The following is a 25,858-nucleotide window of genomic DNA, read 5'->3' on the forward strand; positions in this document are numbered from 1 at the left end:
TAATGTCTAACTTTACAAATCAAGTAGTGATAATGTACATATTTTGCTTTATGATTTTCGGATATGTAAAGCCTCTCACATGGTGCTCTCTAGGGGTATTTCTCCTCAATATATAAGCAAAAATACCTAAGAGATTTGGTTCTACAATTGTGATATTGGACTAATTCATTACATTTTCTAGCAGAAAATATAAATCCATACATTATCATTTGATTTGAAGAATAAGATTGATATATTTAATATGAGGATGTATACTTCTGTTAAAAAATAAATGGACCAAAAATACAAATTAGCTCATCATTGAATAACCTATATTGCTTCATAAACCTTTGAGTGGCAAAGAAATGCTTAAAAAAATAACTAAGCCGATACCAAAGGTAAATGTGGAGGCAATTAAATCCCGCAATTTTTTTGATTTTTTTATTTGTTGAATATTTTCCTCCAAAATGTCCCCAAACAGGACTTTTAGGATTCCTTTCGACTTTAGTGTTAAATGATTTTCCTAAAGAGAAAGCGTTACTAATGTCATTTACTGTTTTCGTTAATTGCAATAAATAGCTTGATTTTGCTTTTGACCAAGTTTGTACAGACTGTAGTTGAATATCAGTGTAATTACAACATAAAAGGTTTAGGTAAATGCTTTAATGATATCATAAGTGTTTATATATATATATATATATTTGGAATGCTTGACGCCTTTCTACAATTCAATGTGGTTAATGTCCTTTCAGATATTCTTACCAGTCACCGACTTCCAGTGTTCTGTCAACTGATTCTTAAAGTTGGAAATTTTCTTAACTATGTAAGTTTGTTTACATCACCAGATTTAAACGAATGAATTGTGTATTTAAAGAATATTTTTGGAATGCAGATGCCTACAGAGCGCAGGTTAATTAGGACATTTCTGATTGTCATTGTTCTTTTCTTCCTGTATTTTCCCGACTGTAGGGAAGCCACACAGGAGATGCAAATGGCTTTAAAATCAACACCTTGCTAAAGCTGACTGAAACCCGTGCGAACAAAGCACGTGTAACTCTGCTGCACCACATCCTAGAGGTTTGCTTTTTCCTTCTATTTGTGATTTTTCAGAATAAGTATGACCTTGCAGAGCATTTACTTTTTATATAAACCTATGCATGAGACTTAGCAGTAAACTTAGCGGTATACATTGCAAGAGCTTTGAACATTTGATTTGAAGTCGGCCAATCCTCACGTGTAATGACCAAATTCTACCTTAGACCAATGTCCCCATCAGTGGCAGAACTAAGGAAGCGTGTATGAGAGTTTCTCTCTAACAATACTATATCTAAGGTCTTTATGTGTTTTATTAAAGTTTTTTCTATATCGGGTTTGAAATGGCACCAATGTGTTGTCACCACATATTTTCTACATGTGCAGACTTGTGATCTGCGAAGTTGTATCCACATTTATTTGCTAATTCTCTAGAGATTTTGGATTTCTACTGCCATGCAGTTTATAAACCTCACCCCTGAAATACTGTATATCTTTAACATAACATCCTCTTCTCTATAACAAAACTTTTCATGGCACATCTTTCTCATAACAGAAGATTATTTTTGTGAGGGATGCCTTTCATCTGTGAACATGGCTCCACACTTCCCGATTGTCTTTTCAAAAAAGCTCAAATAGACTTGAAATGGAAGTGGAAATGCAATCTAAATGTGATACTTAATAAACTACACACTGCTACTTTGAAATAACATTCTCCAAAGACGTGGACCCACTTAAGAAAGGCGCTAAAAATGCGTTTCTTCAAGAAGCAGATTATTCATCAAGATACGAAACTCGCAGTTCGTGTAGTCCCACATAAGAGAAGTTATACCTGACAATCCAAGATGGCCGTTGCAATTGCCAAACATTGTGAGGGTTCAAAGATTGCTAGGAAACATGCCTTCGTTGTTGAATGCTCTCACATGTGCGGTCTCTAAATTTCACCAGGCTCAGTGGATATTTTGAGACCCTTAATCCACCCCCAGACTCCCCATCCCCCGCACCCATCCCCGCCCCACCCCCAACCCCATCCCCCTTCTTTTCATCCTTGAAATGAACTCAATACTGGTGGGTTTAAAGTGCCTGCTGAGCCACCAACTGTAATCCATGCTTCTTGGTTAATTCCCTGACATTGCTCGAGATTTGATTCTGGCAGTGACTGATGCACCGGGATTCTTATCCGCTCTCCTTAGAGTTGTAGAAAGATTTTTCAGATGTGTCCTGACAGTACATCAATTCAGAAAATGTGTTTGCTATGCCAATAAACTGGAAAAGGCCAAAAGTGAGTTCTTCAATTCAAGTACCCATTAAAAATAGGTGTGAATGTTGCAAAATACCTGAAAATGCAAATAAAAAGACTGTCTGAATTTTATAGTGCTAACGTGCTAGCCTTTTGAAGGAGAAACTGAGGATTGCAGCATATAAACATCTTCTTGCCCTGGAAGACTACAGATTTGAAAAATACCCTTAACCCCAGTACTTGTTTTAGGTGGCCCAATTCTTCATAGAATTTTTTTTCGCAGCCCTTCGGAGGCAAATGCTAGATTTTATGTGGCAGGGGAAACTTCCAAGATTATTGGGAAAACTATTAAAATTTCTAGTGAGTCAAGTTGGTTAGGATTCCCTGTCATAATTAATTATTACACAGCAGCTTAATTAACGTTTGTAGGGGTATGGTTCTGTGCACACACTCCAATAAGTACTTGCTCCGTTTGGACTGGGTGGTAGTCGAAGGGCTCTCTGGGACTTTATACAGCTGTCCATAAGAAGTGGATTGTTGAGGATATACTTAAACCAAATTTATAAGACCACTTCTCATGGTACAGGACTTAATGGTACAGGAAAGGCAACGTGCAACATATCTTTCACCACACACATCTTTACACTTTATTCTAGACTGTAGATTAGCCTTCTATTTGAGGTGGCTACAAAAAGCACGTGGAAGAGGAATGTCAGAGCATCGGGTACCAGGTCGAAAATGGCAAATTAGGTCACTTTAAACATAACGTATAAATTACCTAAATTGCAAACATGCTGTATTAACAACTTACACATTGAGCTGTTTACCCAACTAATAAGATAGAGGCAACAATTCCTGCCCACCACTGGGTCGTTGAAATAGAAATATGTGTAAATCACACATAGAGCAATAAGACAGGAATTGGGGAGAGAATGTAGAGGGACTTGAATGAGGCACGAGAACTCTTTATTACATAGGGTATCCTCCTCCAAAAGTAGCGCCACACTAGTACCTAACACCTTGTAAATTAAATTGAACAAAATGTTCCTGGGTACTACAGACCACTTCTGGGGCAGGGGGAGTAGACCTCTGGGTGGCCCTATAAATATTTGATTAAATTAGCGGTCCAAGCTCTTGTGTTGCTCAGGCTGGATTATGGAAGTGCCTCACTCTGTCTCCAGCTTGCCTAGATACAAGCTGGCCCCTCTAAGGGTCTCCCTTAATACTGCTGCCAGACTGCAATAAAAAGAAATTATCACATCTCCCCAGATTTAAAATCCCTGAAATAGCTCCCATATGAGACCGGGATAAAACTAAAGATTTTGTGCGTGATACCCAGGTTTTTGGCACAAAATCTAGAACTATTGGGGGGATTCAGAGCATCGCGAAGTGCTCGCTCTCTGCTACCAAAACCAGTTTTTCCCCAAAACGAAAACGTGCTACAAAGCCATCTGGTGTACTATCACCCGAAATTGTGGACTCTACATCCAGATCTCCACCTAATTTCATCTACGCCCGCTTCAAAAAAGAAGTGAAAACATTTCCGATGAGCAAGTTTTTGACCTAAGATCACACAATTCTGGTTTATGGATTTTATTTATCTCTGTTATTTATTTGCTTATTTTGACTACTATATTGCTGACTTCCTATGGAGGACAAGTATATTAATTTGTCAATCCTCTGTTAGCACCTCGTTCGTATATGTGACTGGTTCTTGATCTCACACCTATCTCTTACTTACTTATTCATGTAAAGCGCTCTGATACCCACTCTGGACATGTTCTCACAATACAAAACGTTATGGATAAAATAAACAAATAAGACAGGAGGTTCTTTAAGCCCGATTACATATTATGGGACTTCGTATTCCTGCATCGCCAGACATTTTTTTGTTGGGCCTAGTTCCAGAAACAATGGAAGCATTGCAGGGTTGGGAGTGGGCACTGGTGTTTTAATTATTAGTGGCAGCAATGAGTAAAACATGAACCTGGTACGAAAAGTTACCAGTGGAGTAGTGTGGCTCACTGGTTAGAGGCGGCAGACCTGGAAGCGGAGGTCGGCCCAGGACCAGGGTTCGATTCCTGACGCGGCAGGGTCTTGGGCCATGGTCAGCGGACTTGATAATTCTCGCCTCGGTGCCTACTCCAACCATGGGTCCCACTCAGCAACTCTGGGCAATAGCTTGCTTAATCTCTACTAATGGCCCCATCAGCGCCGGGGATGCTTGTCTTCACCTTGGAGATGCCCAGGAGGGACCATCTCACAGGGAAAGCCAGGATGGGTTCCCTAGCGGTATACAGCGCCGGGACGCCCCTTTGCTTGGGCAGCTGTGCGCTTTACAAGTATACGACATTTAACATTTAACAAATAGGATGTGGCATGGGAATATAAGAGACACCGTGTCATGTCACTTGTGAAAGGAGCAATGATTTCCTGGAAAAATTGCTTCCCAGGCTGCATTACATGAGCTCTGACAATGAAGAACTCGCATAATAATTGCTGTATATGATGACCCTTAGATTTGCCATTAAAGAAGTGTGAACCGTACATGGAACTTTGCATAATCAAAGCCTGGGAAATGTCGTTTGGGAAAGGCTGCGAACTGGTGGGCGGGAGGGCCTTTTGGGCGCAGAAATGTTGCAAAGGTTGGTGTACATGTGTATTGATTAACTTTGATGACGACCTACACCGAGATAAATGCACATTTTGTTGAACAACTCAAATTCACATGTTCGTGACATTTAATAAAAAGAGTTTCAAAACTACCCAAAAAACCCGCACCTTATGCACTTCTGTCTAACTGAAGGTTGGGGACTATCAAGAAGCAGTAGAGGTCCTTTATCCGTTTCTAATGTCTTTGGAATCTGTCTGAACTGAGCAAGCCCATCTTTAGACCCAATCTTAGTTTTTAGCAAATTCACCAAACATGTGACCTAGTTACTTAGGCATTTCCAGTGCTTTACTGAAGGCAATGTTTCACTGGAATTCCCAAGCAAACGTCTTGTTCTGTGATACCTAGTACTTGGGTCAGCAAGATCAAGTGGGCTTTATTTTTGTTTTTGTTAATACAGCATAGAAAATGAAATGTCTACAGATTGCACAGAATTTGATAAAATATTACAGGAAAGGGAGGCTAGCGCAAAGCATGCACCAGGAGCAAAGTCCAGAATAAAGTCATAATCATTTGTTCCACCAAAGAAAAGTTTATTGGCGAGATTGTGGTGGCGCATGGGTTATAGATTAATTGGTGCCCGTAATCTTCTCACTCGAGTGAAGAGAATTGGGAAATGGTGTAGTGGATTGAATTTGCAACCAATCAGTTTTTTTTATTTTTTTTATTTTGCAGGAGGTCGAAAAGAACCACACTGACTTGCTGGAGCTTCCAAATGACCTTGAGTCAGTTTCCAAAGCATCTGGGTAAGAGCATCTTTTCTTCTTGGATGACATAAAAGGAATTAATTCTAGAGAACTTTTGTTCTGGTTGCTTGTCTTTCTGTCTATTGAAGCTGCACATCTTTCCACCTCCCTACCACATCTACTGAGCATTCAGACGAGGTTCACACATCCACAGCGCCATGGCTGTGTTTTCACTCGCCATGCTTGCCAACACTAGGGCAAGAAACCTTAAAATATTATTTTATTTCTCCAAACATTCGAGAACTGGTGTTGAAATAGAACAGCGGGCTACTTGTCTATGTAACAGCTCTAATGATAAACATAGCATAGAAATTCCGCACATTTAGCACGCACAGGCACATGTAGGGAGGTGAGGGGCTGCTGTATGAATTACAATAAGAACAAAATAATAATGCCTGATACACCTTTTCAATGGATTTAGTGATATGATTGTTTCTGTTTCTGAGTTTTTGGGATATTTATTCCTTTTGGAAACTAAATCATGATCCCTTGATATTATTTTCCAATTTTTTTTTTAAATTTATTTCTTTTTTTAGGGAAAGTCTGCCTTTTTTTTGCTGTTGCTGCAGCGTCTGTTTTCAAAAGTGGTTTCATAAAGTTACCCTTTAAGCACTAACAATGTATTAAAACGAACTACTTTGAATGTGGGCAAGAAGCCAATAAATAGGAGCCCCCTCCCTAGTCACCTCCATTGTAAATTCTTCTGTGGGGATATTGACCTCATCAGACCTCTGCTTCCAGATTTTCATGTCAATAAAGTAATATGAGCGTGAATGCCGATTAACCATGGGCTGTTTTTAAGTCCGTCCTAAAAATATCTTCGTTTTGTGCTGGAGCAAATGCAATAAAAAAGAAAATATAATAGAGAAATGTTTCAAGTCAGCCTCCTATAAACACTGCTTATTGGTAGAGACATTTGCAATTTGGAACCGCCCACAATACAATAATTTGATGTTGGCAGTGTCAGTCAATAACATGACATACAGTTAGTCTCTTTACCTACCATTTCATTGGTTAAGAATCTGTGAGTGATCATGAAGATCCAGCCCTGCCGAGAACCACGCTCCAGGGGGGAGGCTAACACTTTTTAGGTCTCGCCTCTCAATGCGCATGCGCATTGAGCAGAGCGGGACTATAGGCACTTAAACAGACTTTACCCAGCTGGCGATTTGGTGCTGTGCCTGTGCGCTTTTAGGTCAATGCGCAAGTGCATTGACCTAAAATGCGTGTGCACAGCATCCAATGCCAGCCATCTGTTCTCCAGCAGCTCTTCCCGCTCCGCCCCACAAGCTTCCCCCAGCGTGTGCTCTGCCTCAGCCGCATTTGTTTTACAACTCCTCACACCTCCCACACCTTTGAAGTGAAGCTTAGCTTCACTTCAAAGGCCCCTGCTGCTTCACGTCTCTCCCTCATCGCCGCTCTCCCCGCTCCGCCCCCTAAGCTGCAGAAACCCTTCTTTCTCCTCCATTCTTTCTGTCTCTCTCTCTCCTCCATTCTCTCTCGCTGTGTCTCCCCTCCCTTCTCTTTCTACCCTTCATTCTCCGTCTCTCCTCTGCCTCTGCACGGCTTCAAAGTGTTGCCAATTTCTTGCGTCTAACTTAAAAAATATATATATATATTACTTGCCTATGAGACTCCGCTTGTCTCCAACCCCTTTACGCTGCCGCACCTTGCTTGGAATTGATGGGTTCCCGTTCTCCCAGCCATAATGAGAACTAAAATTACTTCAAAGCTTACAGGTCGTGAGCAACACCATATTAACCTCCCAAATGAAATTGGATTAGAGGTTTTACTTCCGGTCAAATATAGAATTGTGCTTGTGGTGCCCGCAAAACCATAGAGCAAACAACGGGCGGAGGGGGAGTACTTGGCCTGTGTGTGATGTTTAGCTAGGACACAATTGGCATTGTTGTGTTATTCTTCCCGCTATCGTATCTCAGTTGCTGCGGGGAGGTCTTTTGTTGTCGCTGCTCTGTCGCTGTCGATCTGCAAACACCATACCTTCTGGTCGTTTTAGATTGGCACCGCCGGCCGGATTTATAATTGGTAGATGGGTGGAGGCTGGGCAGCCTGCTAGTCAGGGGTGTTCCTCCGCACAGCAGGCAGTTGCTTGTGTCACTGTGACCTCAGAGTGCCCTAGCAGGAAGTGAAACGGAGCTAGTCAGCTGTGCGAGTGCTTGGTGCCTACAAGCAGCCTCAAGATGGATGTCAAATTTGGTCAGTAGCTTTTTCCTCTATTTGCTTGGCCACAATCTTCCGGCGATTTGTATCATTTGCTTGTATTTGTGCCTTTTCGTTTTATATTCCAAAAACAGGATCTAGATTTGGAAACGGAGCGGCTCTTTCAGTCTGATTGTGTCTTGAGCAGCATAATAAACACATGGGCATTTTCTAACAATGCAGCTTAACTCTTAATAATCGTCTTTTGCTACGAAAAAGAATTTTAACCAAACATAGAACCAGATTGCACTGCGACCCGCGGAATTATAGCCAAAATGATGCTACATAATTACACTGTGCTCAACGCAACATACACTCCGAATACCACTCAGTGCCACATAATTACACACCACATAATTACACTCTACTAAATGCAACAAACACTCCACACAATACCACATAATTATATGCTACATAATTACAATGCAACATATACTCCAAACAATAACACTCAGTGCCACATAGTTAGACGCCCCACAATTACACTCTACTGAATACAACATACACTCCTCATAATACCACTCAGTGCCACATAATTAAATGCTACATAATTACACTGTACTCAACGCAAAATACCCTCCAAATAGCACTCAGTGCCACATAATTACATGCCACATAATTACACTGCACTGAATGCAATATACACTCCAAATACCACTCTGTGCCACATATTTATATGCTATATATTTACACTGCGCTCAACGCAACATACACTCCGAATACCACTCAGTGCCTCATAACTACACACCACAGAATTACACTATCTATCACCCTCACTCTATCTATCTATTGGCCTCACTCTATCTACCGCCCTCACTATACCACTCTACCACCCTCACTCTACCTCCCTCACTCTACCACCCTCACACCCTCACTCTACCCAGTTCTCAGCATAAATGCAATGTGTCAATGTTTAAAGCTTTATTACAAAAGTAAAAAAAAAAAATTATATTACACTTTTAATCTTGATTTAAAAAAATATAACATACGCAACACAAACTTCTGACAATTTTTTTTTTAAATGTAGTGCCATTATACATTACAAAAATTATTATGTAATTAATAATTACATATAAAATGTATAAGCCATTAAGATTTTTCATATCAATACATGTAAGACAGGGGAATACTAAACATCTAGCTTTAATAATGCTATAGGTGTCACATTTGCAAGTTCTATAAATATTGGCATTTACAATAACAACATTAATACATTTGCTATTATAAAAACATAAACATAACTTTAAAAATTATTACATTTACAAGACCAAAAGCTCCAACTTTTCTAATGCGAGACCTATTGCATTTCCAATGCTTGTTTTGTGTCGGTGTCTATCACTGCTCCTCCAGGCAGTAATATGCCGGTCCCAGGGCAAGTCTACTTGTTGCAAAGGTGTATGTCTGCCTGAACCCTGCTAAGTTGTTGCTATGTATCACCAGAGCCCACAGTTCCACAGAACTGATTTCCCCATTTGTTTTTGACTGACAACTACTTGTTGTCAATCACTCTGTCCACAAGCCATACATGTGTTTCCCCATCTGGTCTGGCTGTACACTATGCGTCATCCGCCAACATCTTGTTGTAGATATGGAGAGCGGTAGCATGGAGCCCAGCAACTAAAGCAAAGATGCAACTGGCAACAGTGTGATGCAACTGGCAACAGTGTGCATATTTGCATCACTGAAAACTGTTTCATCACCATCAAAGGCCAGTCCTTGCGGGCCAGGACTCCCTTCAGCCTGCAGTTATCAACACCTTATATGGCTCTCTGCTCGGCCACAGGCTGCTCAGCCTGAAAGTCACTGGGGCGGCACGGTCTTCTTAGCACAAACAGGTGAGGCCAAAACTGCTACGACACAGAACTTTTGGAAGCTATTTTATGACTCCTGCTTTAATTTACAAATCAAACTGGAATTTGTTTGGGAGAATTTAAAGTGGACTTTGAATGTACCTCTTTGGGATGATACAATGGAGCAGTTATGTGCCAGTTCCAGGGGTACTGTTTGCTGATTGGCCGAATTTGAAGACAATGTGTACATAGCACACTGCACAAATGCGTACATAGGACTCTGCACAAAGAAAGATTATTGATGCTGAATTTGGGGGTCACTCGAGGGCTGGCTCTGAATGATAAGAGTGGTGTGTCCATACATTCATCGATTCTTGTTTCAGTGTGAGAAGCTGGCATTGAGGAGTACCAGATAACAAACATTATCGACTATCATACCCAAGATTCATAAAGAAGTTATTTCAATCCAACAGATAGTGTGGCATCAGTGGAGCCTTGCCAGCTAGCTGGAGGATTTGGAAAGGGCTGGTTTATAACACCTGATTGCAATGAAGATATCTATGCGCTTGTGTGAAATAAATGATTCCCTAGCTAGATTCTAGTGTGATAGAAGCCGAGCTGATCTGTAGCGCCCACTCTCAATGCGGATATCTAAGCAGGAGTGTGAGGTTAGTGAAGCCCTCACCAGCTCCCAGGAAGGTAGAGGCTGAGGGGGTCAAACTACTCCATAGTGTCTACTCCTAATGCAGAGATATAAGTACTAAAGTGGCATAAGTGTAGCCCTCACTAGCTCCAAGAGTAATAGAGGCGAAGTTGTTATACAGCACCTTCGCTAAGTTCAGTTATCTAGATGCTAGTGTGAGAAAGGACATATTTCGAGCTTAGAACCCCTGGGTTCCTGCTGCTTGGGTGTCTTCAGTGAGGTCATGATAGGACATGGATCCCGGACAAGCTGATGGTGCCCAGGGGGTCTCCTCCAAGAGCTTGCTCTAGGAACTACAGGTAAGTGGTTCTTAGGCTTTTAAGAATGGTTGCATTCTATTGTGAGGTGAGTGAGGAAGAATATACCTTAACCCTGTATTTGGGGGCTCGCTGTGTATTTTGTAGAGGGCATGTTTACAGCGAGCATGGAGAAGAAGAGAGGCAATGTTATCTTTGGCAAACTACATAGGGTGTTGATGCACAAGTATTTTGCTTATACCCCAATGCTTAGAATATTGTTCATAAATCCAGTTTGGAGAAATTAATCTCTTATAGAGTGCTGCTATTTTAATTGTATGTTTTGTGAGTGCTTAGACAGGGCAGAAGTGTGATTTGAAGCGCTATATTGAACATTAACTGCTTTTTAAAAACGGGTCTTCCCGACCTTTCAAGTTCCATGTTAATCAGATTTCAAATTAACATTCTGACCTAACCCTTATGATGGCAAAGCATTTGTGAGAAGTAAATGTAACGTATTCATATATGGGTTATGTAAGACTATTTTCAATCCTGTTGTACTGCATTGATTTCTCAGTCAGACAGCCCCACATGCTCCTCGTGTTTCCTTTGCTAAACATGACCAGAAGGCCTGTGACCTTTCATTTCAGGGGTTTTGCAGCAGCTCTCGATGCTCAAATGGGAATAATTTTAGAATTGTATTCCTTACATAGACTTGATGCTCAGTTTACTCACTCGAAATGCCACACCTTTGGCAGTGATTCAGTGCAAGTCCCAGTGATGGGAGTGTCTTCCCGTTGGAGCACTACTTTTTGTGTACCTAATTTGATCTCATTTTATTCAAAGTTTTGTTTCTTGGCACCTGACACTCATAAACTTGTACTTTCAGTAAAGTCTCATGCCTCCAGTTTACTTGCATATGTTCTTGCTTTAATTGTTTGCAAAATTCAGTTCCACAATGCTGGCACATCGCTTTGTGCTGTACACTTCGCCTACAGCCGAGCGGTTCGACAACTGTGCATTACTTTGGTACTTCTCGCATCTTTCGTGTTTTGCAGCTCGGAACCAACACATCCTCTCCCCTGGTCCTCACATTGTCTTTTAGCTCGACACATCCAAGTTATAGTTTTAGCGGGCAAAGGCTGGTCCCTGTATCCGACCCACACTCCATTACGGTCAGCCTGAACATCTGGATTTTCCCAGGTCAAGCGCAACCAGATTTCCCCAGTTGGAGGTTTAAATGTTTAAGCACTATATATTCATGCATTCTTTACAAATTCATAACTCCACTTATTGGATTTTCGTAGTTTCGGTCTTGTTTTATTCCTAGAAATATAAGCTATTTTTGTGGTGTTTTCACTGTTTTACGGTTTGAAGAGTTGCACAAATACTTTGATTGATTTTTTGAAGCTTGTATAGCGCATACTGTCACCCTATGGGAATCGTGGCGCTTCAGACTAATAGAAGATGACCAGAGTGGAAACAGGTCACAGCAGAGAGAAAAAGAAGAAGCAGGGGCTTAGACCTTGGGATAGAGCCAGGTTTTTAGGTTCTCACGAAACTATCAGGGAGTTAAACTGTCTAAGGCTCTGGGGAAGTTCATTCCACAGACTGGCACCAGCCACACTAAATGCCCTTCCTTCTAGCCTAGACCATTTAAATCTAGGGACCGTCAGTAGGCCGGCACTAGAGGAGCAGAGCTGCCTTGTGGGTTGATACCATGAAAACCTTTCCTGCAGAGGAACAGGACCTAGCTCATGCACCGCTCTAAAAACCAGACAGAGGGACTTAAAGTGAACCCTTTCCCTTATAGGCAACCAGTGTAGCTCTCTCAAAGCCAGAGTTGTGGAGGAACTCTGTTGCCTACCAAGGGCCAGTTTAGCTGCTGCAGACTGGATTCTTTGCAACCCCGGAAGAATGTATAGTGGGCCCCCAGATACAGGGAACTGCAATAGTCCAGCCTGCTTCCCACTGCACTTCTTACCACCAGTGAGCACGACTCTTTAGGTAGTAGAGGGAGTATTTTGCGTAGCATACTTATTAAGGCAAAGCATACACTGGCGGTCTTTCTTGCCTGTAATTCCATCTGAAGATCGGCATAGATCAGGACCCCCAGATTACGTACCTTACTGGCCGGAGTTAGTGGTTCCTCCTCTGGGGTAAGGCTAAACGCAAATGGAAAATGTCTGGGCATCCTACCAGAGGAGCAATATACCACCTCGGTCTTTCCACTATTAAATTTCAAAGAGTTTCTCCTAAGTCAGTCAGTCGTCCGCCGCATGCATTGCTGGAACATGTCCAGAGATAGTGCATGGTCACCTTCTATAGAAAAAGCCAATTGTGTGTCATCAGCATAGTTGACTAGGCAGACTCCGGAGGACTTTATAATGGAGAGCAAGGGCTGCAGATAGACATTAGAAAGGATAGGACTAATCGCAGATCCCTGCGGCACCCCATGGAGGACTGGTGATTTACTAGAGGAGAACGGTGCTAATGTTACCACTTGTTGTCATCTTACTAGATAAGATTGAAGCCATTGCAGTGCCCGACCTTTCACTCCTATCATCTTAAGTCTTTCCAGTAAAATGAGATGGTTCACCGTGTCGAATGCTGCCGACATATCGAGAAGCACTAAAACAGTGACATTCCCATTGTCAGCTCGCATACGCAAATTATCCAGCATTGTGACCAGAGCAGTCTCAGTCCCATGACCTGGGCGAAAACCAAACTGGTCTTTATCAAGTAGGGAATTCTCCTCCAAAAAGCACGACAGTGACCTGCTGACTGCTTTTTCTAGAATTTTCACCGGATAGGGTAGGAGAGAGATGGGCCTAATATTTGCCGGTATTAATGGATCCAGAGAAGGCTTTTTAATCAGTGGAGTCACCACCGCCAGTTTCCAGCCTTCCGATACCATTCCTTCTTCCAAGGACTGCTTGCATATCTGCCTGAGCCAGAGCATCTCAAGTTAAGCCTGCCTGCTCTTTTCCAAGATAACAGAGGGCGAGCACAGGTTAATTTATGGTGCGTATCTGTCTTACTCTGACTAGGATTGTGGTTCCTGCTTGGACAGGGTGCATACCTCTGCCAACCAGAACCCCTACTTCCAATAGAATTCAAATAAAAATTAAAATCTAATCAGTTTGACTATTTTATTTGCTTATAGCCATTGTTAACATGGTATAAAAAGAGTTGATGTAAGAGGTCCATGTTATCTTTTGTTGTTTATTTTGACATGGTTATGTAATTTGGTATACATTTGTGTTCATTTCTTCATGAGTACAGAAAAAGAAAAAAGGGGAGGAAACCCTGTGTCACTAAGGACTTTCAGTATTCCAACCTTATTTAGAAAGCTAATTAGACTGCAACCACCCCACAGCCCTCTAAGCAGTAATTCAATTAGATCCATTTCAGGTAACAACCATTTCCATGAGCTATCACAGAGATGATTAGTGTAGCTCAAACCCTTTTTCATTATGGAAAGACACACTCAGGAACACTAGGATAAAAGGTATACATTTTAAAGATGTTTTTAAAAATCAAAACCCTATCCTAGTGTACACACTTTTTTGATTTATTAACAATTTAATGCACCAGAAGTGTGAATAGCATATACAATTTTAACATATTGGTAAATACTTTCATTATGTCAATCTCATCGGCTAACTAAACTTATCTTGACACCAAAGAAAAGTCCTTATTTGAGTTTAAAAACTGTATCACATCCGTGCACCTCATCTAAACAATAAAGCCTGTATTAGTAAAATAGCAGCATCTGCTATTCTTGTTGCAACAGACAGGCAGACCAGTAGGCCTGCCAAGTGAAGGCTGAGCCTGCAACCCAGTAGCCTTCAAAGACAGAAAGATGATATGGTTCTGAATTCCATCTGACTCGAGTCTCTGGTGTGTAGTTTCTTTGTCTCCTCACACTCCATTCTTAACCTATATAACATATCTGATCACTGTTGAACTATTCAAAAGAATAACAGAAAAGGCCCTTTCACTTACTTACATTTAGTCTAACTGTGCACTTTGTTTACATTTTTTACGAGAACTGAATGTATCAGCTGTCATGAAACCTTCTTCATCATTTATATGTAAATATTATTCAAGAAGGAGATAACTAAAAGAGGAACAACTTATTTATAACAGTGTAATGAAAGAAACAATGGTTATACAGTGGTTGTATATGTATATATATATATATATATATATATATATATATATATATATATATATATACACACACGTGATCAAGGGCTTACAGGCTTACAACGCGTTGTGTTTGGGTCACTTGCAATAAAATCATCTTGCCCACTTGAAATACCTCGGAGGTCTGTGTCTCTTTCCTCGCCTGTCTGCTGCTGCGGAGAATCAGGAAGTGGTTTGAGTTTTCCAGGGGATATATATATATCATTGACCATTTCCTGCAACCTTTTGTATCAAAACTTCCAGCATACATTAAAGACACTGGAGATTTTTTGCGTAAAATCTACGATGTAAAATGGGAAACTGACTATGTATTCATGACTTTAGATGTGCAGTCGTTGTACACCAGTATCAGACACCATGATTGGCTACGAGCCGTAAACCATTTTCTAGGGCAGAGACCGATAACATTGTATAACCACACTAGAATGTTATTAGAAATGACAGAATGGTGCTTGTCCAACAATACCTTTCTCTTTAACAGACTCCACTACAAACAAATGCAAGGATCAGCCATGGGTACCTGTTTCTCTCCCAGCTATGCTAATCTTCACATGGGCTGGTGGGAGGAACAGGTACTAGGAGTCAAACATGCTGCCACACTCACTAAAAATGTAGTCATGTACAAACGCTACATTGATGACATCTTTATACTGTGGCAAGGTCCCAAAGAGGAGGCAGAATCATTTGCAGAACAACTTAATGACAATGCTCTCAATCTTAAATTCACGTGTACCACCAACACCACCTCCATACAATTCCTGGATCTAGAACTCTACACAGAACACAATAAAATCCAAACAAGAACGTACCGTAAACCCACCGCCGGAAACTCAGTGCTACATGCACAGAGTTTTCGCCCACATAACCAAAAGGAATCCATCCCATATGCAGAATGCCTACGCATGACTAGAAATTGTAGTACAAGAACAGGACTTACTGAGGCCAAAGAAAATCTATTTTCTAGACTAAAAAATAGAGGGTACAGCCAGAAAACCTGTAGTAAAGCAGATACCAAATGCAGAACAACCAACAGAAAGGATCTTTTGTTTACTCAGAAACAAATCCCAGTCACGCAAACACCTATCAAAGAACCCCCGAGACTTATCACAGGGTTTAATGCCTACCACACCCATGTTAGGAAAATACTAACTAAACACTGGCCTTTGGTAAAAAATGATCCGACCATTGGAGAAATATGTGGGAATAGACCCTCCATTGCATTCAGGAAGGCTAAATCCATGAGAAATCATCTAGTCTGTAATGCACCGATCCTCAAAAAATCTGTTGATTGGCTAACTAACCAAAAGGGCTTCAGAAAATGTTCTAAATGCAAGGCTTGTAGGCATGGCATAAATACTACTAAAGTGGAGGTACCCTTTAGACTTAAACCATACTCTATCCGAGACAAATACACCTGTAAAACGGACTACGCAGTATATGTTTTGGTCTGTGTTTGTGGAAAACTGTATGTAGGGAGCACCATCCACCCAGTTCATGTTAGAGTTTTCCAACACCTCCGAGCAGTGACTAATGATGACCCGGCCTATCCAGTGGCCAGACACATCAACGCGGTCCATGCAGGTGACATTGAAGTACTGTCGTACTATGTCATTGACAGTGTCCCCAAAAATATCAGGGGGGGTAACCGTCTCCTAACCCTTAGGAGATTAGAATCGAGATACATAATCCTCCTCAATTCTAAAATACCCAATGGCCTGAACGCTGATGAGGCGCTGAGTGTACACCTGTAATTCGGATTAAGTCCAAAACACTGTTATGCCTATACTCTTCCAAAGTTTTTTCCTCCTTTTCCTTCCATGAAACATCTACTGTTCATATTTTAACTTCACGTCACGTTGTACATAAGCGCACAATCACCGCCCCTAGACTCTGTAAGATTTGTATTGGTAGTTTAGCTAGTGATATTAGGCATGTCGACAGAAATTATGGTATGTCCTCTAATTCACATGTGTTTGTAAAAAAGATTACCACGGTAATCAGTGGGAGCCCATAACATATTCGTATGTACACACAATGTATTGACTTGTACAGAACGATCGCGTATGCAGACATAATATTATTGTCATTATTGCTATTTGCATTGTTTGCTTGAAATTCAAATGAATGTTTAACATGACACCAGTCCACTTGGAGAAAAAGTGTTTTCAAGCAAAATGCGGGTTTTGTATCAATTACCATGCACCGCGGCCATGCGATACAAATAATTGGGGCACCCGACTACACGCAAAATAACTTCAGTGTCCCTGGATGTCGAATCTGGGATCATTTAGTACAAAACCCACTTAACACACATACCCACCACCTCACTAACAGAAGCGACACGGTTACTCAACTATAAATCATTTTCCCACACATAGCAAACGACAGGCTAAATTACATCGGGTCAGCGCGCTACCGTTAGAATTAAGTTGCAGTACTATACAAACACATAATCACTCACTTAATGTTAAAAAACACTGCCGCAGACGAACCACCGCCCTGCATATGCCAAGCGCGCTGTGTAAATGAAGGAATCACTAGGCTGTGGGAGCTGTGAGGTTTCTATAGTTACGGGAAAACGTGAAAGGGAGGATGACGTGACTCAGGAATGTGCATGCCTTAGTAACTTTTCTATGTCTGCTGAAATTGAGCACTGCCAATGTAACCATGGCAACTAGGCAACAAAAATGTAAAACAAGCTACATACTACCATGAAATAAGAGTGAAACATACATGATGCAATGTAATGTCACAGGGGTATAAATTAAACCACATACTGCATAGATGTTGTGAACAAGGCGGGTGCTTACCGCCGCAACGCGTCAAGCAGCCAATAAGTGAATATAACTTATTTGGAATTCAAGATTTCACGGAGTCAGTGCCTTACTTGTATGCTGAAGTTTGGAGTGTTCCTGATATATATATATATATATATATATATATATACTAGCAGCCCGCCCCAGCGTTGCCTGGGGCAGAAGGGGGCTGGGGGCAGCATTTCAGGCTTGCGTGCACTCATGTCTCCCGCCCGTCCCTCTGTGCGCACCCGCGGCTCTAGGCTGCTTCACTTACCTCACCCGCCGGCGGTGCCCGGGACAGAAGGGGGCTGGGGGCAGCTTTTTGGGCTTGTGTGCACTCATGGCTCCCGCCCGGCCTTAGGTGCGCACCCGCGGCTCTTGGCTGCTTCACTTACCTCACCCGCCGCTCCTCCCCGCTCATGTCCTCCGCTCTTCCTGTTGCTCCTGAACGCCGCTCCTCCCCGCGCTCCCGATGTCATCACGCAGACGTCGCGGCTGGCGCTACTTGCAAGGCACTACTTTATTTTTATTTCTATATTTTTTAAACAACGTATATTTTTTATTTTTATATAGCCTATGTCCTTCTGCTTGCCCTGAAGTTTTCAAATATGTCTTGAGTGTTTGGATTGGGGGTGTACTTTTCGAGTTTACCTGGGTCAAAGGACACAGTTCTCTCTTTATAATAGTAGTATATATATATATATATATATATATATATATAATGCTCAAATCCAAGTGTTGCACTTGACGTGCACAAAGAAAACCACACTCCGGGCAGCTTGAAATGCAAGTTCTTTTATTTTACAGCAACAGACGCGTTTCGGCGGAAGTGCCTTTTTCGATGTTACCGGCACTAGTGTAAGACACCATGTTATATTTGCATTCACATTGTCAAAATTAAGGAAGGACTCGCGTTCCACTTCTAACGTGGGCGCCATTTTGTAACATATTACAATATATGTACATTATATGACAATTTATCATCTAAAAGGTGTTTCATGATTCATTATTTCATTAAGTAACGTTTATGAATCAGAGATAAGCAACAATGGTTATCTACATCATTTTGTACCATATATTGCTAAATTTCACCATAGATGAAAACTTTGCTAATAGAGCCGTGGATCGGCTAATATCCTTCCAAATACAATCCCAATCGCACCATGGATCAGGATAGGTTGTAACTAATCATAAACATTAGGAATGCGTGAACATATTGCTGTGTAATTATACAAAAATTCATCTAGGTGCATGTCAAAGGCAAGGCAAAACATCAAAATATCCAATATTGGTACATTCATAAGTTTCTCAATTCATTACTACTATATACAAATCAAGACCCTAAGGACCATTAGGAAATGAACCTAAGAACAATAATTCATTCGTTTAAGACACTCTTGTAAAAAAAAAGCTATCTTTGGACACCCCATTTTTTTGTTTCATAATTCCATCATGAAACATGGTGTAAAACCAATGATGAAAGTTCAAAATGAGATTTCCAGTGTCCAGAGCCCCCTATACTGTGATTTTACTTCAGTTTTAAGCCTATGTGGACTGTCAGTTCCTCCCCACAGTTTAAACCATACGGGTGTTTGGTGTGCAGGTCGATGATGTAACATGATTCTATTTTTAACAAAGAAGGGAGGCAGAGTACCAAGTAGGATTCCTACTCCACGGGCACTGATACATAAACAAGGAGAATCCTACTACTAGTGTGGAGAGAGAGGAAGGGGAAGCACTCAGTGTTGTGTAAAATACCCCTCACACACCAACAGGCCCCTTGGTGTCATGCTTCATCATCGGGGTCTTCGCACCCCGCTATAGGGATGCGGCACGCTGCGACCTACGACTACGTGGGAGCGTTGACAAGTGTTGACTATGTGTGGTGTGTGTTGACTGTGAGTGATAGGAGGATTAAATGTGAGTGGGAAACGTGGTGAGAAAGTTTAAAAAGTACCTGGCTAGTGGGAAAAAGAAAAAACTTTATTTCGTACCCCTAGCTGGTGCTATTAAAAGGTGTGCAGAAAAAGACGAGGTTGGTTTGTCTTAATTACGGACAAAACCTCTGGTGTGCGTCGACATGTTTCGGTACGTGTGTACCTTCTTCAGGACGGGGCACAACTCCCAACCCTACTCACGTATTTCTAAATAAAAAGAGGTTATATTTAGTAAAAAGTGAAATCACTCTATTTGAGGTTGGCTACAATGTGCCTACAGCGGTTCTTCGGGATCATGTATTTACATGTCCTGTAAAAAGGAAAAAACCATTAAGTTTGGTTACCATAAGGTATCGGCTCAAACAGGTGCAGTCACCTGGAGCCCCAAACAGAGAACAATCTGTAAAGGAAAAGACATACATGACACACAACATATAGGACACACTTAGGTTTTCTTGTACTTATTGTTTTTCAGACATACTCGTAGTCCTTGATGTCTACTGCATCATGAGCAAATCCTGGGCAACAAGGTGGGTAGGTGGATCCACAATCTACAAAGATAGAGAGGTGGACTCAGTGCTGTTGTTTTACTTCTTACCACATCCGTTTGCCTGGAAAAGCCTGATTCTGTGTGGGGAGAATACTCACGAAATCCGCCTGTATTGGCCTCCTTCTACCACCCCGTGCTGCTCCGCTGTGAATGGATAGCGGGCCTGTTTAGTGGTATTTAAGGAGAGGCTTGGTGTACTGCCATTGGTTAATTGCCCGAAGTAACAGGGACTATACATGAAGATTGTCTGTATACGCCTTCGTACATGTGGTCGAATTAACTTTGACATGTGACCCCATGTTATTGGTTCATTACCGGAATGACCATATATGGTTTTTCCGCTTCCTGGTCAATCATGGGCTGGGACAGGGAGCGCCGTTGTTTACACACCTGTGTTGTCATATGTGCATGCGCATGCGTTGGTATCTATGCGCATGCGTACAAGCCGAGCGTGGTAGTGTCTATACAAAGATGTGATATGGATCGCTGGCTCATGTAGGCAGATGTCAGCCGTAGTGGTTAAGTGATTTGGCTCCACGGTATGTCATCATTTAGTCCTGTGACGTGGGTGCCCAGGCGGAACACCCAACGTTGTTCCTTCTGGAACAGGCCTGATTCCGAAAGTAGTCGCTCAATGACCGTCCAGCGGAGGTCATTTATGCAGTGCTGTAGTGCCAGGAAATGTGATGCCATTTTGGTTGTTGACTTTTTGCAGCGGATGTTTGATTTATGTTCGCCAATCCTAGTTTTGACTGGTCGGGTGGTCATGCCCACGTATTCCAAACCACATGGACAGGTGATCAAGTACACCACATTTTTGGTGTTACAATTCGAGAATTGGCGCTGCTCCCATGTCGTGCCATTCCTGAAGGTGAGGTTCTTGCTTTTCTGAGTCTGGTGGCAGCAGCTGCAATCACCACACGGAAAGTGGCCCTGTACATTGGTCGGGTTTTGTCTAGCAGTCTGGGTTTCCCGTGGTCTAGTGTGGACCACAATGTCTTTTATGTTCTTGCCCCTCCGGTGCGCATGCATAGGTTTCTCAAAATTGAGGTTTCCACAGTTCAGGATGTTCCAATGTTTCTCGATCACCTTGGAAACCTGGTTCGATATTGTGGAGTAGGTTGTCACACAGATAGGTCTCTTGTTCAGGTCCTTCTCTTTGGGATTTTCCTCTATGAGAGCCTCCCTATGGTTATTCTTGGCACGTTTCATCGCTTTTTCAATGGTCCTCGTTGGGTACTGCCTTTCCACGAGTTTCGTTCTGAGGTCTTTTGCCTGGCGGTTGAATTCACTTAGTTCCGTACAGTTTCTCCGTAGTCTCAAGAACTGTCCGTACGGAAGGTTTTCCCTCAGATGCCTGGGGTGAAAGCTGTCATAGCGTAACAGACAGTTCCTGGCGGTGGGCTTAAAGTGGGTGTTACTTTTTAGCCTGCCATCCTCGCTGTAAATGTTCAAATCCAAAAAGACCATCGATTGATTTGAAACGGTGCTTGTGAATTTTAAGTACTGGTTCTGGTTGTTTAGCCAGGTCAAGAAACTGTTAGCACTGTCGTTATCACCGTTCCAGATGATAAAAATATCATCGATGTACCGTTTCCAGATGCCAATCTTGGAACGGTAGGGATTGTTCTCATGCAGGATTTTTTGTTCTTCAAGGTGGTGGACGTATAGTCCTGCCAGGCTCGGCGCAAACGTGCTTCCCATACTTGTCCCATGGGTTTGTAGATACAGTGTCTCTTTGTACTGGAAAAAATTGTCTTTTAGTGCCATGCTGATGCACTCCAGGACTAGGTTTCTTGGTGTGTGGTACTTCCACGGTCGACTGAAGAGTACCTCCTCGATTATCTCTAGTGTCTCCTCGTGGGGTAAGCTAGTATATAAACTTTCCACATCGAGACTCACTAGGAGCTGTATTGTCGGATCAAAAGGTAGGTCTTCCAAGAGTTGCAGGACCGACTTGGTATCTTTTAAGTATGTGTTTGTGGCTTGTACCATCGGTCTTAGGAAAGCGTCAGAAAATTTTGACAAAGGTTCTAGGATAGACCCTATGCCAGACACAATGGGTCTCCCTGGCGGGTTGTCAAGATTCTTGTGTATCTTGGGGATACAATAAAAATACGGTATCCTGGGATTCGGTTGCTGTAGGAAATCAGCCTCCTTTTTGCTGATCCAATCGTGGGCAAGTCCCTCTTCTACCATGCCTCCGATTCGTGTCCGTAGCTTTTCTGTTGGATCATTATCCAGTTTCTTATAGTTCCGTGGGTCTGACAGAAGACGTAGACACTCCTTGTCGTATGCTTCAAGTGTTTGCAAAACGATCGCTCCTCCCTTGTCGGCAGGTTTTATGACAAGTTCCCTATTCGCCGTTAGTTCTCGGAGGGCTCTCTGCTCCTCTCCACTTGTGTTGTGGAAGACATTCCTTCCTTGGATGCTTAGTTTGTTGACCTCTGTGACCACCGCCTTCTCGAAGGTTAGAATCTCCACCGGGATGCTTGTATCTGGTGGGGTGAAAGTTGATTTCAATCTAAGACCTGTATCGGTTTTGTCTTCCGGAGGGGGTTTATCCTTGAAAAAGGCCTGCAGTTTTAACTTCCTGAAGAAGTCTTGTAGCTCCACATTGAGTCTGAAGACATCTGGTTTATGTGTGGGGACATAGCCCAAGCCTTTATTCAGGATGTTTTTCTGTGTGGTGGTCAAAATGATCGGAGTAAGGTTCACCACTAAGTCCCTCTCTTGCTGGTCGACGGCTGGTTCGGAAGTGACCCTGTCATGCTCCGGGTTGTTCGGGCGTTGGGCTGTTCCTGATCCTCCCAAGCCACGTTGTTCCCTTTCCGATTCTTTCCGCGTGGATTCTGGCGCGCCCCTAAAAAAGGCTGCTGTTGACCTCCATAGGCTTGTTGTTGTCCGTAGAAACCATCACTATATTCCTGGTTCCACATCGGCCCAAATTGGAACGGGTTGAATTGAGGTGGACCCATGAAAGGTTGGAAATGGTTCGGTGGCTGGAAACCGCGCCATCCTCTTTGTCTAGGGAATTGCTGGCGTCTTTGTCTCCATCCTCCTCTCCGCTGTCTGTTCCCCTTGTTTCCACTCGAGTTTGAACCCGATGAACCGGTATCTGAAGTGTCGCTGTCTGCATCGCTGTAGTTGTTTTTTGCGACATAGTCCACTTTGGTGTATGGGTACGCACTCTCTGGGGTAAATTTAGCTACATCCTTTGTCAGCTTGTTTGTTTTGCTTTGTTTTAGATTGAATTCGAATTCCGTCATCTGTTGGTTCAGTTCTTCAAGTCTGGTTTTCAGTTCCTCTGGTGTGATGTATGTTTGCAACTGGACCTCGATTTTGTTTATCTCAATTTTGAGTTCTTGAGTGATCCTAGCCGCTGTCTTTATTATGAGGACTAACCAATCCCTTGAACAGTGCCAGGAGATTAGGGACCATTCTTTCTTAAAAACCATGTCCTGCTGAAAAATTAGTGGCTCATTTTTTACAATCAGGCCCGGTGGTGCCATTTTGTTGCGGAGGTATTGGGTCATGAACAATCCGTGTAGTGCAGCTTTTATCTGGTTTCTTCTGAGATTCAGCAGTTCATTCCAGTCGTTTGTTTGTGGACCTGTGTCCTGGTTGCATAGTCCCTCGAAAAGGTTACTGTCTGCTAGAATTTTATCGATTTCAGCCTCCGCGAAAGTGAGGCCATGTTCGTCTTCCATTGTGGTGGAACCGCTGGCTTCTTTTTTTACCTAAGTGTGTGTCTGTCTATGTGTGTGAGTTTGTATGTCTGTGGGGGACTCCCGCAGCTGCGCGCTGCCTAGATACTATTTTTAACAAAGAAGGGAGGCAGAGTACCAAGTAGGATTCCTACTCCACGGGCACTGATACATAAACAAGGAGAATCCTACTACTAGTGTGGAGAGAGAGGAAGGGGAAGCACTCAGTGTTGTGTAAAATACCCCTCACACACCAACAGGCCCCTTGGTGTCATGCTTCATCATCGGGGTCTTCGCACCCCGCTATAGGGATGCGGCACGCTGCGACCTACGACTACGTGGGAGCGTTGACAAGTGTTGACTATGTGTGGTGTGTGTTGACTGTGAGTGATAGGAGGATTAAATGTGAGTGGGAAACGTGGTGAGAAAGTTTAAAAAGTACCTGGCTAGTGGGAAAAAGAAAAAACTTTATTTCGTACCCCTAGCTGGTGCTATTAAAAGGTGTGCAGAAAAAGACGAGGTTGGTTTGTCTTAATTACGGACAAAACCTCTGGTGTGCGTCGACATGTTTCGGTACGTGTGTACCTTCTTCAGGACGGGGCACAACTCCCAACCCTACTCACGTATTTCTAAATAAAAAGAGGTTATATTTAGTAAAAAGTGAAATCACTCTATTTGAGGTTGGCTACAATGTGCCTACAGCGGTTCTTCGGGATCATGTATTTACATGTCCTGTAAAAAGGAAAAAACCATTAAGTTTGGTTACCATAAGGTATCGGCTCAAACAGGTGCAGTCACCTGGAGCCCCAAACAGAGAACAATCTGTAAAGGAAAAGACATACATGACACACAACATATAGGACACACTTAGGTTTTCTTGTACTTATTGTTTTTCAGACATACTCGTAGTCCTTGATGTCTACTGCATCATGAGCAAATCCTGGGCAACAAGGTGGGTAGGTGGATCCACAATCTACAAAGATAGAGAGGTGGACTCAGTGCACATGTAAATACATGATCCCGAAGAACCGCTGTAGGCACATTGTAGCCAACCTCAAATAGAGTGATTTCACTTTTTACTAAATATAACCTCTTTTTATTTAGAAATACGTGAGTAGGGTTGGGAGTTGTGCCCCGTCCTGAAGAAGGTACACACGTACCGAAACATGTCGACGCACACCAGAGGTTTTGTCCGTAATTAAGACAAACCAACCTCGTCTTTTTCTGCACACCTTTTAATAGCACCAGCTAGGGGTACGAAATAAAGTTTTTTCTATTTCCCACTAGCCAGGTACTTTTTAAACTTTCTCACCACGTTTCCCACTCACATTTAATCCTCCTATCACTCACAGTCAACACACACCACACATAGTCAACACTTGTCAACGCTCCCACGTAGTCGTAGGTCGCAGCGTGCCGCATCCCTATAGCGGGGTGCGAAGACCCCGATGATGAAGCATGACACCAAGGGGCCTGTTGGTGTGTGAGGGGTATTTTACACAACACTGAGTGCTTCCCCTTCCTCTCTCTCCACACTAGTAGTAGGATTCTCCTTGTTTATGTAACATGATTCTAACCTGCACAACTTCTTCAGTCTGTCTCCACCCCTTGGACTCTGAGCTACAGAGTCCAAACCAAAATATTGTAGCTGGTTGCGGTCTCTACTGTGTTTATCTGCAAAATGGCGCACAACAGGGTATGCCTCATCGTTTTTATCGATGGCCCGCATATGTTCTAACACTCGCATTTTTACTGGGTTAACGGTACTCCTGATGTATCAGAGACCGCACGGGCACAACAAACAATATACAACGAAGGGTGTTGTGCAGGTGATAAACTTCATTATCTTTTTGGTGTTAATTCCTGCATCTGGTATTAGGTATGTCAACACCCTCCTACTATTTGCGCAGGCCTAGCATTTACTGCATGGGAAGAAGCCCATCATCTGTTTTAGCCCACTTGTTTTTCCAGGCAATTTGTCAAGATTACTTTTGACCAAGATATCACACAGAGATCTCGCTCCTTTAAAAGTGACCA

General features: G+C 42.5%; 1 protein-coding gene across 1 annotated transcript in view; it reads left to right on the forward strand.

The window, feature by feature from the left end:
* The window catches only part of LOC147690262 (inverted formin-2-like), a 342,433-nt gene that overhangs the window by 291,509 nt on the left and 25,066 nt on the right, over positions 1–25,858 (forward strand). The window contains exons 18-20 of the mRNA XM_086939469.1: positions 732–802; positions 949–1,056; positions 5,598–5,668. Of these exons, the coding sequence (XP_086795595.1) occupies positions 732–802; positions 949–1,056; positions 5,598–5,668 (250 nt within the window). The remainder of the gene's footprint in view (positions 1–731; positions 803–948; positions 1,057–5,597; positions 5,669–25,858) is intronic.

The sequence above is a fragment of the Lissotriton vulgaris genome, chromosome 9, assembly GCF_964263255.1.
Source record: "Lissotriton vulgaris chromosome 9, aLisVul1.2, whole genome shotgun sequence".
Lineage (NCBI taxonomy): Eukaryota > Metazoa > Chordata > Amphibia > Caudata > Salamandridae > Lissotriton > Lissotriton vulgaris.